The sequence below is a fragment of the Podarcis liolepis genome (assembly GCF_965112155.1).
Source record: "Podarcis liolepis genome assembly, chromosome: 13".
Classification (NCBI taxonomy): domain Eukaryota; kingdom Metazoa; phylum Chordata; class Lepidosauria; order Squamata; family Lacertidae; genus Podarcis; species Podarcis liolepis.
This window is the reverse complement of record NC_139573.1, coordinates 25,618,417-25,633,825: the sequence shown is the minus strand read 5'-3', so window position 1 is coordinate 25,633,825 and position 15,409 is coordinate 25,618,417. Positions and strand designations below refer to the sequence as shown.

Below are 15,409 nucleotides of genomic sequence, written 5' to 3'. Positions count from 1 at the left end.
AATTCAGTCTGGGAGTTGCTGGGTTTTTTTAGCAAATAAAGCCTCTTCAGGATATGTGAAGTAGTGATGAATGGATTGCTGCTCTTCAGAAGGTAGGGCACCACATTCTGTACTTGAAGTTTCTCAAAGCACCATATAAAATGTACTGCCATTCTCCTCTCTTTGGATCTGTCCCAGAAGGCCATTAGGATAACTCCTATCTCACCTCCCCCTTTCTTTCTTTCTTTCTTTCTTTCTTTCTTTCTTTCTTTCTTTCTTTCTTTCTAATATAATTTTTATTAAAATTTTTCATTATATCAATTCCAACATCAAACAAAATTTCACAAATTTCAGGTTTTTTTGGACTTCCATCAGCTTCTCTGTCAATCATCCATATTTTCCCATTTTTACACATTTTCTAAGTTTAGTATTGCATTTTAATATTACTTTATCAATCCTCTTTCTGTTTAACAAATATTCCTCTACCTTTCACAAAGCCTCTTTAAATCCCACTAGCGTTGTTTGTTCATCACATGTGCTTTTCAGATATTCAGTAAATTTTTCCCAGTTCTCGATGAACTTGTGTTCCCATTGATATCTAATCTTCCCAGTTAATTTGTCCAGTTCAGCATAGTCCATAAGTTCACCTCCCCCTTTCTATTTTATTCCAAAGAAGTAGGAAGTGACAAGACTGTCCAATGCAACAGGCTGTTGTGGAGAATGGGTTTGTATCATTGCACATACTAGTGACATCTTCCTTCACCATTTTAATACTGATGATGAGGAAGAGTTATTTGAAATGGGGTTGTACTCCCTTGGAGGAGTGCACCTGGATCCATTTTGGTCATTGAAAGACCAATGACTTCCATGGCTAGGAGTGCCCTTATACCAACTTTAGGTGTTAAGTCAGCTATGGTAACTTCTGGACTGGGATAGCTTGACCACTGGTGTCCATGCCTTCATATTGGAATACTGCAATGCGCTCTATGTGAGGTTGCCCATGAGGTTGACTCAGAAGTTTCAGCATAATTTCTGAACTTGACGGCTCACTGAAGCAGAAATGTACAGCTGCTAAAAGAATTGTGCTTACTGCAAATTATCTACCAGGCTAAGGTCCTGCTACAGATAAGGAGAGACAAAGCCTATTCAGCTGTGGGACACAATGTCTTATTTCCTGATGGGTCACTGTGCTCTTTAGAAGAGGGTATCCTGAAGATACCAGCTCATTAGGATATCCATTTCCTATGCAATATAGGAAATGGGTCTCTACTGTGAAGACACCTACCTTTTGGAAGTTCTTTCTTTTATATATTAGGTGCCACTTCTATTGTTCTTCAGGACTTGTTCATCCTTCAACAAGCCTTTAGAATTATTATTTATGAAATTTGTACACCGGTCTTCATTCAAAGCTCTCAGGGTGGTTCACAGGATAAAAATACAAGATAGAAACACAAAATACGTAATAAAAACAAGAAGGAAAACAGAACACACCAATACCCTCCCACAAACACATATAAAAGTATATAGGATGTTAATCAGCCAAAGACTTGGTTGAAGAGGAACGTGTTCCTGCATTGCATTTCAAATTGTTTTTATATATGGAATCATTTTGTCAATGGAGTGGCTGGTTATGCTAAGCCTGTCTGTCCCCAGATAGGGAGCTTCTTGAATGAAAACGCAACTAAGGAATATTCAAAGCAAGCCAAGCCAAAATTGACTCTGTTCTTTATTTCTGCTGCACATCAGGTGACAACCTAAAGGTACTGCCCCAAACAAGGAAAGTACAAAGTATTTTATACATTTCTGTAATTAGCATATAATTAACAAATTATGCCAAAGCCTGGTACATCCTAACACATGGATACATAGTATTTGTTATAACTGTTTATCCATTGCCAACTTTACACAAACACAAGGTTCATATTTGCGTACAAGGCAAGTTGACAGGGTAAGTCAGCAACCATCAGCCAATACAGTTAACAGAGCTGGCAAACTTTGGTACATTTAAAATCAATCAATCAATCAATCAATCAATCAATCAACAGCAAAATTTCCCATCATTCTATTGCAGGCTTGGGTCCCAAAATTTTGCAGTGCAAAGGCATTTCCTTCACAAGTCTGTGATGCACTTTATTCCTGCATTTTATATATGTGTTTTGTTGTATGGTGAAGTAGATTTGAAATCCTTTTAGGAAACAATTTTTAAAATACTAAATAAATAAATGCATACAGACTTACATACAAATGTGATGCTTTTTTGCTTTGCAATCAGTTTATTTTAAACTTCAATTTTCATTCATAATTCAATGTCTATGTAAAGATTGATTGGCGCAGCTGAGCTAGTGTAACAGAATGAGCCTGTTTTCATGTAACAAAGGGAATTTTAATTCTGCATTGGTGTGCATCAAGGAATCAGAGCAGGGAGTGACTTGAAAGGTTATCTTGCTCAATATCTTGCTGTAGCAGGAAACCAGTTACTACACATCCCTGATGGATGAACATTTAGTCTATACATAAAAACGTCTAAGACTCTTGTTCATCACCTTCTGAAAAACATCTGTGTGACTTTTGAACAGTTGATACTATTAGGAACATTCATAATTCTTAATAATAAAAAGTGCTCTTCTAATTTGAATATGTTAGTTCAGTTTTGTCTTGTAAAGCAGCCCTGAGCTGAATATATGTAACTCACACAAACTTTCCTCATCAGACTTACAATTTCCAATCATTAGAGTTATATACAGAATTTACATTTACATAATTGGCTGGGAAAGGTATTCATAGAGGAGTGCCTTAAACCCAACAGCTTTGACAGAGCATTTTTAATTTCTTTATTTCTCATGCTGTAGATTACTGGATTCATCAGAGGTGGAACCATGGAATATATCACTGTAAATGCCAAATCCAGGTGTGGTGGGCTATTAAATATGGGCTTAAGGTAAGCAAAGTATCCAGTGAATACAAATAGGGAGCAAACAATGAGATGCGGAAGGCAAGTTGAAAAGGCCTTTTGCCTCCCTGCATCAGAGGGGATTTTCAACACTGAGCTGAATATGTACACATAAGTTACAACGATGAAGATGAAGCAGCCTAACGCAATGACTAAACTGAATGCAAGAACTCCAATTTCAAGTAGGTACAAATCAGAGCAAGTCAGTTTAAGTAACTCTGGGACTTCACAGAAAAACTGATTGACCAGATTGGAACAAAAAGGGGGTGCAAACGTGCCCCCAGTATGTAACACTCCGTAGAAAAAGCTGATGATCCATACACTAATGATCATCTGGGTACAGGCCTGCCTATTCATCAACATCTCATACTGTAACGGTTTGCAAATGGCAATATACCGATCATATGCCATGACTGTAAGGAGAAAGAAATCTGATGCTATGAAGAAGAGAAAAAAGAGTACTTGAGCAACACATCCCAGATTTGAAATGTACCTTGTATTTAAGATGGTATTGGCCATGGATTTCGGCATAATGACTGAAACTGAGCCAAGGTCTTGTAAGGCCAAGTTCATCAGAAAGAAGTACATGGGGGTGTGCAGGTGGTGGTCAAAGGCTACTGCAGAGATGATGAGAAGATTTCCTGTAAGTGCTGCCAGGTAAAAAGCAAGGAACACCACAAAGTATAAAATCTGAAGCTCTCGAAGCTCTGAGAATTCTAGAAGAAGAAATCCTGACAGAGAGGACTGATTAACTATGCTTTGCTCCATCACAATCATGTTGCTGTGGAAGAAAGCGGAACAAAGTGATTAAAGGGAATTTGAAAAAAGAAAAGTATGTCAAGAAAGAGTCCTGCACTGTCTGCAAAAGAAGATGGTATTGTTCCTGACTTGATTTGCAGTGTCCCTTCTAACTAAGTCAACCTATTGCAGCGATAATTTGTGACAACATAGATCAGAACAGATTGTATCATATGATTTTCCTAAAGACTAAAATAATTAAAAAAATCCAAGAATTTCTCTTATGCACTGCATGAGCAGTGAATACCTGTGCTGTCTGTAAGTTTTTCAGCAATAGATAGATGATAGATAGATAGATAGATAGATAGATAGATAGATAGATAGATATAGATAGATAGATAGATGGTGCACCAACCCTGCAAGAAGCGGGTTTAAAAGACTGGAAGAACAATGGAGCAATTCACATTAGAGGAATCCCAACCATGCCAACAATATTAACAAGCAACAAAAATTAGGCTTTGGTCAGAGTTATTGGCATTTTGTGGTACACTGCTATCGAATGATTTTATTTTTTTGTGAAATTTGTAGAGTATCTAGAATAAAAATACAAAATGAGAACATAAAATTATATGAACATAGGGAAGTTTGGACTTGTGACCAGCACAAAGAAAAAAAGTAGCTTGGGACTGGCATGAATGAAAAGTACAAAAACACAAAAACAGACAAAACACATGTTGATGTACTTAGTGTTGTACTAGTCATGAAAAGAGAAAGAGGGTTGCACAAAGAGAGAGTTACAAAGTGACTATATGTGGAAGAGAGAATATGGCAGAGAAATAGAGAGGAGGAGAGCAGGCAGAGAATTGAAGGGATTTATTATTTTCATTGCAAGTCAAGTGCAATTGAGAAAATGAGTATAAGCAGCTTACTATTATTCTTCATAGATTTCTCTCCACTTCAGATTCTGTTTCATTCCATTGAAATAAAATGACTGCATATCTATGCAGCCATACATGCAATTTTTATAAGAATCTTCCTACGCTTGGATCTACTGTGACAATAAACATTTGTCAACATGGGGAGGAGATTTCTTAATAACTCTTCTGTCTTTCTGGAGATTTGCTCCCACAGGAATTAAACACATATTAGAAATAAAGCTTGTTTGCAAAATGCATGTATTAGGCATAATTGTGGGAAAATAATTTTTTTAGGAGAAATATTCATATATCAATCATGTACCAGCTCCATCTGCTACGCAGGCTTAGACTCTAGCTGCCTATAGACTGTTTCACCAGAGTGGTGCATGCTATAGTTATCTCCCGCTTGAGCTACTGCAATGTGCTCTACATTGGGTTACCTTTGAAGGTGACCTGGAAAAATACAATTAATGTAGAATGCAGCAGCTAGACTGGTGATTGGGAATGGCCACTGAAACCATATAAAACTGGTCCTGAAAGACCTACATTAGCTCCCAGTACAAAATGCAAAGTGTTGGTGCTGACCTTTAAAGCCCCAAATGGCCACGGCCCAGTATACCTGAAGGAACGTCTTCACTCCCATCATTCAGCCTGGACACTGAGGTCCAGCACCGAGGGCCTTCTGGCAGTTCCCTCACTGCGAGAACTGGGGTTGCAGGGAACCAGGCAGAGGGCCTTCTTGGTAGTGGTGCCTGCCCTGTGGAATGCCCTCCCATCAGATGTCAAGGAAATAAACAATTATCTGACCTTTAGAAGACATCTGAAGGCAGCCCTGTTTAGGGAAGTTTTTAATGTTTGATGTGTCTTCGTGTTTTTAATATTTTGTTGGGAGCTACCCAGAATGGTTGGGGCAACCCAGTCAGATGGCCAGGGTATAAATAATTAATTATTGTTATTTCTGTTTGTCTGGAAGTTCCTGATGCTTTTGCAATGCACCTAGATGGATTTTCTTCACATTTTATAATCTTTTTTGTAAAAAGAACTTTCTGTGCCTATAATAGGTTAAAGTGAGAATGAAACTATCAAAGCAAGTCCCACCTGCATGTCAACTCCACACAAGTAGTTCTGCAAGGAATTTTGAGTAGAGACATAAATGCGCCTTGTTTTTAGGTGTATATTGTAAGCCCTTGTATAAAATAAATAACTCACACTTAGAAAGATTTGTTTATTCAAGGATGATATGCATAACTTTAGACAGTACATTGCAAAGTCAGCAGGTGCATGCTGCAACCAATCACTGATACATCCATTCTCTCTCTTTTAGAGATGAAAGTGATCCTAACCCCCTCTAGAATGTTATTATTATTATTATTATTATTATTATTATTATTATTATTATTATGTAGATTGGAACCATTTCTAGTCTATATAAAAAGTTATTTTCCCATATGTGAAGATCACAGCAGGGTTTGAAGTGTAAGAAAACAGCAGAATATATGTACAAACATGTTAGAGAGAATTAAATTAGATAAGACAGAACCTTAAAATGCAATTGTATGTAATCTGAATCATAAACATCGATGTTGGGTAAGCAGGAAGTCACTAGTTTTGTTGAATTAGAATATAATTGCTGAGCAACAAATGTAACTTTGGATATGGAAAAAAGAACAAAATACTGTTACAAAAAAGAGGAAGACTGTTGCTTTCCATTCCAATGGAAAAGAAAGATGTTATATCAAGAGCTATACATAGTTCACCAGGGGCTGATTCTTGTATCAAAGGTGCAAGCAGGACAAACACACTGAACCATTAACATGAGCCAAGCAAAAGTCAAGGAAAACACATACACCCCAACATTCCTCTGATGAAAATAGGGACGTTTTTATCTGAGGACTTTTGGAGGGTATGCAGCAACAGTCAGGTACAGTGGTGTAAGTGTGGGTTAAAATGTTTCCCATTGCTTTACCTTTCTATGGAAAATTCATTGATTCAACTTACGTATTATGGTCAATGTACCATAACTGAAATACAATAAAATTCAGATTAAGCAGAACAACAACCATAACAATTCTATACCACCCTTCATCCGCGGATCACAGGGCAGTTTGCAATATAAAAACACAAAAATACATAATACAATAACAGACAAAAACAATAACCCATCCACTTTAAAAGGCCATAAATTGTTTAATTAGCAAAGCCCAAAGTCACTTATGATGGTAGCCAGAGACCAAAGCATGTGGAGAGCTGCCGAGCAAATAAGGAAATTTTAACCACTACACCAATTCTCACAATTTGCAATATAAGCAATAAATATAACCCTTCTAGAACAATTGAGAACACTAAGCTAAATCTATTTAGCTGCTTCAAAGTTTCCTCATAGAATTTCCAGTTTCCTATCATTAGTAGTATACCACATACAGAATTTTCCTTCACAAAATAAGACTGGAAATGTTTTTCATAGAGGAGTGACGCAAACGCAATAGCTTTGACAGTGCATTTTTAATCTCCCTATTTCTCATGCTATAGATTACTGGATTCATCAAGGGTGGAACCATGGAATACATCACTGTAAATGCCAAATCCAGATGTAATGAGGCAGGCTTGAAGAAAGCAAAGTATGAAGTAAATACAAATAGGCAGTATACAATGAGATGGGGAAGGCAAGTTGAGAAAGCCTTTTGCCTTCCTTCAGTTGAGGGGATTTTCAGCACCGCAGTGAAAATGTACACATAGGTTATAATGTTGAAGATAAAGCAGCCAATCCCAAAGGCAGCACTTATAGCAATAGCTCCTATTTCCACTAGATACAAATCCGTGCAGGCCAGCTTAAGTACTTGTGGGATTTCACAAAAAAATTGATTGACTACATTGGAACAAAAGGGGGATGCAAAGGTTCCTCCTGTGTGTAACACTCCATAGAAAAAGCTGCCGATCCATACACTGCTAATCATTTGAATATAGGCTTGCCTATTCATCAGCATCCCATACTGTAATGGTTTGCAAATGGCAACATACCGATCATATGCCATCACTGTGAGAAGAAAGAAGTCAGATCCCACAAAGAAGACAAAGAAGAATAGTTGTGCAACACACCCAGAGTAGGAAATGTACCTGGTGTTCATGAGGGAATTGAGCATGGACTTGGGAACAATGACTGAAACTTGTCCCAGGTCCTGCATGGCCAAGTTCATCAGGAAGAAGTACATGGGGGTGTGCAGGTGGTGGTCAAAGGCTACTGCAGAGATGATGAGAAGATTCCCTGTGACAGTTGCCAAGTACAATACCAGGAATATAATGGAATGTAGAATTTGTAGTTCCCGAACATCTGAGAATTCTAGGAGGAGAAATTCTGAGAAAGATGACTGATTATCCATGCTCTGCTTCTTCACATTCATGTTGCTATGGAAGGAAGCAGAAACCAGCTGTTAAAAGGGGAGCCCATTTTATTTAGGATTGTTATAATTGTTATTATTTTTCATCCACTTTACTGTTGCCAACTGTAGACCACTGTGTTAAAAAATTATAGCAAATTCATGTAATCCAAGTTACACTTTGCTTTCTAGTGTGAAAGTATCTGAAAATATCCAGAAAATAGATGCAACACATGCGGAGGTACTTTGTGTTATGCAAGATTTGTGAACAAAGGTAGATAGTTGCTGGAAAGAGTGGCTATCTGTGTAGGAGAGAATATGACAGGGAGAAAGAAGAAAGGAAGGATGACCAATACATTACTTTCATTGTCAGTGCAAGTGAAAAATATAGAATGGTATCTTACTTTTTTCTTCTTCATAGGGTTCTCTCCAGTATGCTTCTCCAGTGAAATTAAATGGCTGCATATTTCTCCACCCATACCTGAAATTTTATAGCAATCCTCCAGCAGTTGGATTTATGATGACAATAAACATGAATCAACATGGGGAAGACACTTATTAATAATTCTCCTGTCTTTCTAGAGATTTACTCTCACAGGAATTCAACACACCTCAGCATTAGGGCTGTATAGAAACAATACTGCATTTTGTTTAGTTTTGCTAATTTGTTTGTTTTGGTTATCATAATAATAACAAAACTATGAAGGGAACTAATCATTCCACAACAGCTATATCAGATATACCCATCTGTATGAAATTCTTCTGACATGGATAGCTCTAACTATCAATGTTAATAATGAGTGTAATGAGTCCAGGCAGCTGGCTTGATAACACAGGACACCAGAGTAATTAACTTGAAGATTTATTGCAAACAAAGCAATTATCCTCAGGGCCCTCTCGCCGAGCGTCCATTAGTACACCCAAGTTGACCCTTCTGAGGAATGCTTCCAGTGTCTGCAGAATATACTGAACCTATGAACCTTGTGTTTCTTGGTTTGTTTTCTGTCTAAAACCCTTCCCATTCATCAGCTTCTTGGGCTCACTGTGTCAACCAACTCCTCTTCTGGTGAAGAAAAGCTCTTTCTCTTGCTTTTTGTGCCTGCCTGAGAGCTTTGGCTTGTTCCAGCCTGCTTCTAGCTACTTTCTTATCTGCATTCCTTTTAGTTTCAACAAGAGGAGGGGGAGTCGGCAGGTGCCAGCTCTCCTCTGCCTGAGAGAAATCCGAGCCTCTCTGCTGCTGGCTGGTGTCTAACTCAGGCTGGAAATTCTGGCTTTGGGCAGGTGTGATCATGACCATGAGGAATACCACTCATTGGCAAAGAGTGCCTCTTAAAACCAGCACCTGTGGGATAAGTAGTAACTGTATGCCTGAATGTTCCTGATGCTTTTGCACTGCACCCAGATGGAGTTTCTTCACGTTTTATAAACCTTTTTGTAAAGCCTCTCCTTCTTGCAGAGGGGAGGAGTTGTGAGTGGGAGCCGTTTCCCACATTGGCAGGGGGCATTCTGGCCCCTGCCTAGCTGTCCCGGCTGCTACCCCATGCCCCCTGGCAGCCAACCAATCAGGTGGATGCTTGGGGGCGGGGTTTAGCTGCTCAAATGCCACCATAGCAGCATTTCCCCTTCATTGCATTGCTGGTTTTCGTCGGATCACCCACCCACCCACCCTCCCTTCAGTTCATTCCTTGTTTCTTGACATTGCTATGGACCTTTGGTTGGTCGCTTTGGTTGTCCAAGGGGCCTGGTTGGAATTTTTATCCAACTGTCAAAATGGCACCGGCCACTTGGTTTTTCGTCTACCTTGTAGCAAATCGTCACAACTTTTTAGGTACTGGAGGTTAGGCACTGGAATATGTTTGTGTATTTGGAGGGCAGGGTATGGCCACCGCCTACCCCTCCACTTTATGGGTATTCCAGTAAAGGAATCTGGTAGTCGTGGATCCTGTCTGATGCCCCTGCTTGTGGTTAGGGCCATGGCATGACGCCCGGTGACATCAGGGGGAGCTTTTAGTTGTATTTGCATCAACAGGATCCTCCCACTGGTGGTTAACCCTGGTTAGACTCACACCTCCCTGAGGGGGGGGGGGGGGTCACACTCTTTTGTTTGATGCAATGCCTAAGCCAATACATCTCACATGCTGTAAACAATAAAGTTGTGGTCTTTTTTAGTGCATTAACCTAATATACTGTGTCCCTGTGTCTTTATTATCCTCAAGTGGGTGGCGGGTCCTTGAATCACAAAAGGAGCTACCTGAGCCTATAATAGGTTAAAGTGAGAATGAAACTATCAAAGCAAGTCCCAACTGCATGTCAACTAAATGTGCCTTATTTAGTTTATTGTAAACCCTTGTATCCACTAAAGAACTCACACCTAGAAATAACCAAAGATTTGTTTATTCAAGAAAGATATGTTTAACTTTAGACAGTCTGTTGCAAAGTCAGCAAGTGCAGGCCACAACCAATCACTGATACATCCATCCTCTCTAATATAGAGATGAAAGTGATCCTAGCTCCCTGGAATGTTAAGGGATGAACATAACCAGAGATGGTAGAGGAAAGGTTATGCCTTATTCTGCAGACAGGCAAGATTCAGAGGATGAAGATTGTATACTGATTGTGTGTTTATCACTGCCCTTCTGTTTCTCCTTCGAGCTGTCAGCCAATAAACAAAACTAAAGAGAAAAGGGTTTTTTGAAATATGCAATTTATTCTGCTGTTTCTGTGGGATAAAGCTGGGATGAAGATGAGAACTTCTGAAATGCTGGGCATAGGGAGTCTTATCTTCCTGGTTTCTAAGTCATAAATTTAAGCAAAATGCAATCCTCAGTGTTCATGTGCAGCAGAGTACCTCTACAGGTTAATGGTGACTCCAATTTTTCCTGTTGGTTTGCAATGTGTTCATCTGATCCTCCCTGCACATTTGGAGTTAGGAAGTCTGTTGCCTTTTCAAAGGCTTTTGGGGACATAATGAAATTAGGGGGGGGGGCAGGAATCCTTTTTGTTGGGGATATTAGACAATGAAATCCCAAGGAATCCCTCAATGATATTTATATATGTGACTATAGCAGCAGAAATGAAATGAAGGAAGAATGGTTGATGAAAATCTTGGAATATGCAGAGATGGCAGAATTGATGGCACTGAAGTGTAAGATAACAGCAGAATATATGTACAAACATGTTAGAGGGAATTAAATTAGATAAGACAAAACCTTAAAATGCAATTGTATGTAATCTGAGTTATAAACATCGATGTTGGGTGAGCGGAAAGTCACTAGTTTTGCTGGATTGGAATATAATTGTTGAGTAACAAATGTAACTTTGGATATGGAACAAAGAACAAAATACTATTACAAAAAAGAGAAAGACTGTTTCCTTCCATTGCAATGGACAAGAAAGATGTTATATCAAGAGCTATACATAGTTCACCAGGAGCTGATTCTTGTATCAAAGGTGCAAGCAGGACAAACACTCTGAACCATTAACATGAGCCAGGCAAAAGTCAGGGAAAACACATACCCTCCAACATTCCTCTGATGAAAATAGGGACATTTTGGAGGGTAAAGGTAAAGGTAGCCCTGGCCGTTATGTCCAGTCGTGGATAGGCAACCACAATTAGGTGTAGTGGTGTAAGTGTGGGTTAAAATGTTTCCCATTGCTTTACTCCAAAGACCGACTGGGAGGAAGGTCAGTTGGAGCCCTTCTTACCTGGCCCTTGCTCCACCCCCCAGCCTGCAGCTGATTGGCTAGCCAGGGAGGGAGTAGAACGATGGCCTGCATGCAGAGGGGCATCACCCTGGCACAGGAAGCCTGAGCTGGGTTGCAAACCCCGCCCACTGCTAAAGGTGTGAGCGGTAATTCCCATTGCTTTACTTTTCCATAGAAAATTCATTCATTCAACTTATTACAGTTATTACACCTTAAGTGAAATACAATAAAATTCAGATTAAGCAAAACAACAACCACAGCAATTCTATGCCACCTTTCATCTGCGGATCACAGGGCAGTTTACAATATAAAAACACAAAAATACACAATAGAGTAACAGACAAAAACAACAACCCCACCCACTTTTAAAGGCCATAGATTATTGAATTAGCCGAAGGCCTTGGCAGCATAGCCCAAAGTCACTTATGATGGGAGCTAGAGAAAAAGCATGCAGAGGGCCTTAAACTTTACTATGAGGCTGCCTGTATAACATGGTTGGGTGATTGGATAAAATTGGATAACACCGATTTACTAGTTTTAGAAGGGTTTGGAAATAGACACTCACGGGACTGAAATAAACCGCATAATGTTTATTAAAAATCATTCATTTTGGATTTAAGAACATTGAACAAATATATTACAACAATTGAAGGATGTATATTTAATTAAATTGTGAATAGTATTATTCCATAGTATTAAGTACACAGAATGTAAACATGACAAATGCGTCATATACAGAAAATATAGAGAAACCAGAAGAAGGAAGGAGGGAAGTACAAACTTGTTTAGAGTTAAAGTATTAAGGTTAAAAGGAATAAGGTATTTATTATGTATTATGATGGTGAAATTTGTAAAATCTCTAAAACCAATAAAGATCATAAAAAAGCATGCAGAGGGCTGCAGGGCAAAGATGGATATTTTAACCACTACACCAATTTTCACAATTTGCAATATAAGCAATGTACCCCTTCTAGATCAATTGAGAAAACAAAGCTAAATCTATTTAGCTGCTTCAAAGTTTCCTCATAGAATTTCAGGTTTTCTATAATTAGTGTTATACTCTATACAGATATTATCCTTCACAAAATAAGACTGGAAAAGTTTTTCATAGAGGAGTGAGGCAAACACAGTAGCTTTGATAGAGCGTTTTTAATCTCCTTATTTCTCATGCTATAGATTACTGGATTCATCAAGGGTGGAACCATGGAATACATCACTGTAAATGCCAAATCTAGATATGGTGAGGTATTAGAGGTAGGCTTGAAGTACGCAAAGTATCCAGTAAATACAAATAGGGCATAAACTATGAGATGGGGAAGGCAGGTTGAGAAAGCCTTTCGCCTTCCTTCGGTTGAGGGGATTTTCAGCACGGCATTGAAGATGTACACGTAGGTTATGATGATGAAGATAAAACAGCCAACTCCAATGACACCGCTTAACACAAGAACTCCTATTTCCACTAGATACAAATCCGTGCAGGCCAGCTTAAGTAACTGCGGGATTTCACAAAAAAATTGATTGACTTCATTGGAACAAAAGGGGGATGCAAAGGTACCTCCCGTGTGTAACACTCCATAGAAAAAGCTGCTGATCCATACACTGCTAATCATTTGAATATAGGCTTGCCTATTCATCAGCATCCCATACTGCAATGGTTTGCAAATGGCAACATACCGATCATATGCCATGACTGTGAGAAGAAAGAAATCAGATGCCATAAATGACATGAACAATAGTACTTGTGCAACACACCCAGAGTAGGAAATGTACCTGGTATTCATGAGGGAATTAAGCATGGATTTGGGATTAATGACTGAAACTTGTCCCAGGTCCTGCATGGCCAAGTTCATCAGGAAGAAGTACATGGGGGTGTGCAGGTGGTGGTCAAAGGCTACTGCAGAGATGATGAGAAGATTCCCTGTGACAGTTGCCAAGTACAATACCAGGAATATAATGGAATGTAGAATTTGCAGTTCCCGAACTTCTGAGAATTCTAGGAGGAGAAATTCTGAAAAAGATGATTGATTATCCATGCTCTGCTTCTTCACATTCATGTTGCTATGGAAGGAAGCAAAAACCAGCTGTTAAAAGGGGAGCCCATTTTATTTAGGATTGTTATAATTGTTATTATTTTTCATCCACTTTACTGTTGCCAACTGTAGACCACTGTGTTAAAAAATTATAGCAAATTCATGTAATCCAAGCTACACTTTGCTTTCTAGTGTGAAAGTATCTGAAAATATCCAGAAAATAGATGCAACACATGCTGAGGTACTTTGTGTTATGCAAGATTTGTGAACAAAGGTAGATAGTTGCTGGAGAGAGCGACTATCTGGGTAGGAGAGAATATGACAGTTAGGGAGAAAGAAGAAAGGAAGGGTGACCAATACATTACTTTCATTGTCAGTGCAAGTGAAAAATATAGAATGGTATCTTACTTTTTTCTTCTTCATATGGTTCTCTCCAGTATGCTTCTCCAGTGAAATTAAATGGCTGCATATTTCTCCACCCATACCTGAAATTTTATAGCAATCCTCCAGCAGTTGGATTTATGATGACAATAAACATGAATCAACATGGGGAAGACACTTATTAATAATTCTCCTGTCTTTCTAGAGATTTACTCTCACAGGAATTCAACACACCTCAGCATTAGGGCTGTATAGAAACAATACTGCATTTTGTTTAGTTTTGCTAATTTGTTTGTTTTGGTTATCATAATAATAACAAAACTATGAAGGGAACTAATCATTCCACAACAGCTATATCAGATATACCCATCTGTATGAAATTCTTCTGACATGGATAGCTCTAACTATCAATGTTAATAATGAGTGTAATGAGTCCAGGCAGCTGGCTTGATAACACAGTACACCAGAGTAATTAACTTGAAGATTTATTGCAAACAAAGCAATTATCCTCAGGGCCCTCTCGCCGAGCGTCCATTAGTACACCCAAGTTGACCCTTCTGAGGAATGCTTCCAGTGTCTGCAGAATATACTGAACCTATGAACCTTGTGTTTCTTGGTTTGTTTTCTGTCTAAAACCCTTCCTATTCATCAGCTTCTTGGGCTCACTGTGTCAACCAACTCCTCTTCTGGTGAAGAAAAGCTCTCTCTCTTGCTTTTTGTGCCTGCCCGAGAGCTTTGGCTTGTTCCAGCCTGCTTCTAGCTACTTTCTTATCTGCATTCCTTTTAGTTTCAACAAGAGGAGGGGGAGTCGGCAGGTGCCAGCTCTCCTCTGCCTGAGAGAAATCCGAGCCTCTCTGCTGCTGGCTGGTGTCTAACTCAGGCTGGAAATTCTGGCTTTGGGCAGGTGTGATCATGACCATGAGGAATACCACTCATTGGCAAAGAGTGCCTCTTAAAACCAGCACCTGTGGGATAAGTAGTAACTGTATGCCTGAATGTTCCTGATGCTTTTGCACTGCACCCAGATGGAGTTTCTTCACGTTTTATAAACCTTTTTGTAAAGCCTCTCCTTCTTGCAGAGGGGAGGAGTTGTGAGTGGGAGCCGTTTCCCACATTGGCAGGGGGCGTTCTGGCCCCTGCCTAGTTGTCCTGGCTGCCACGCCATGCCCCCTGGCAGCCAACCAATCAGGTGGATGCTTGGGGGCAGGGTTTAGCTGCTCAAATGCCGCCACAGCAGCATTTCCCCTTCATTGCGTTGCTGGTTTTCGTCGGATCACCCACCCACCCTCCCTTCAGTTCATTCCTTGTTTCTTGACATTGCTATGTACCTTTGGT

At 39.4% G+C, this 15,409-nt stretch overlaps 3 protein-coding genes across 3 annotated transcripts in view; 1 reads left to right on the top strand and 2 right to left on the bottom strand.

Annotated features, from left to right (window-relative positions):
* Positions 1 to 15,409, top strand: part of LOC310691608 (olfactory receptor 14I1-like) — a gene marked incomplete at both ends in the record, with an annotated part of 142,904 nt that overhangs the window by 27,570 nt on the left and 99,925 nt on the right. The gene's annotated exons all lie outside the window — the stretch shown is intronic.
* LOC310692528 (olfactory receptor 14I1-like) lies at positions 890 to 7,961 on the bottom strand (the record flags this gene model as incomplete). The annotated part of the gene is made up of 3 exons (XM_083473474.1): positions 890 to 1,028; positions 2,784 to 3,366; positions 7,643 to 7,961. The coding sequence occupies 3 exons, from the start codon at positions 7,959 to 7,961 to the stop codon at positions 890 to 892; spliced, it is 1,041 nt and encodes a 346-aa protein (XP_083329600.1).
* LOC310691031 (olfactory receptor 14A16-like) lies at positions 12,743 to 13,717 on the bottom strand (the record flags this gene model as incomplete). The annotated part of the gene is made up of 1 exon (XM_083470625.1): positions 12,743 to 13,717. The coding sequence occupies one exon, from the start codon at positions 13,715 to 13,717 to the stop codon at positions 12,743 to 12,745; it is 975 nt and encodes a 324-aa protein (XP_083326751.1).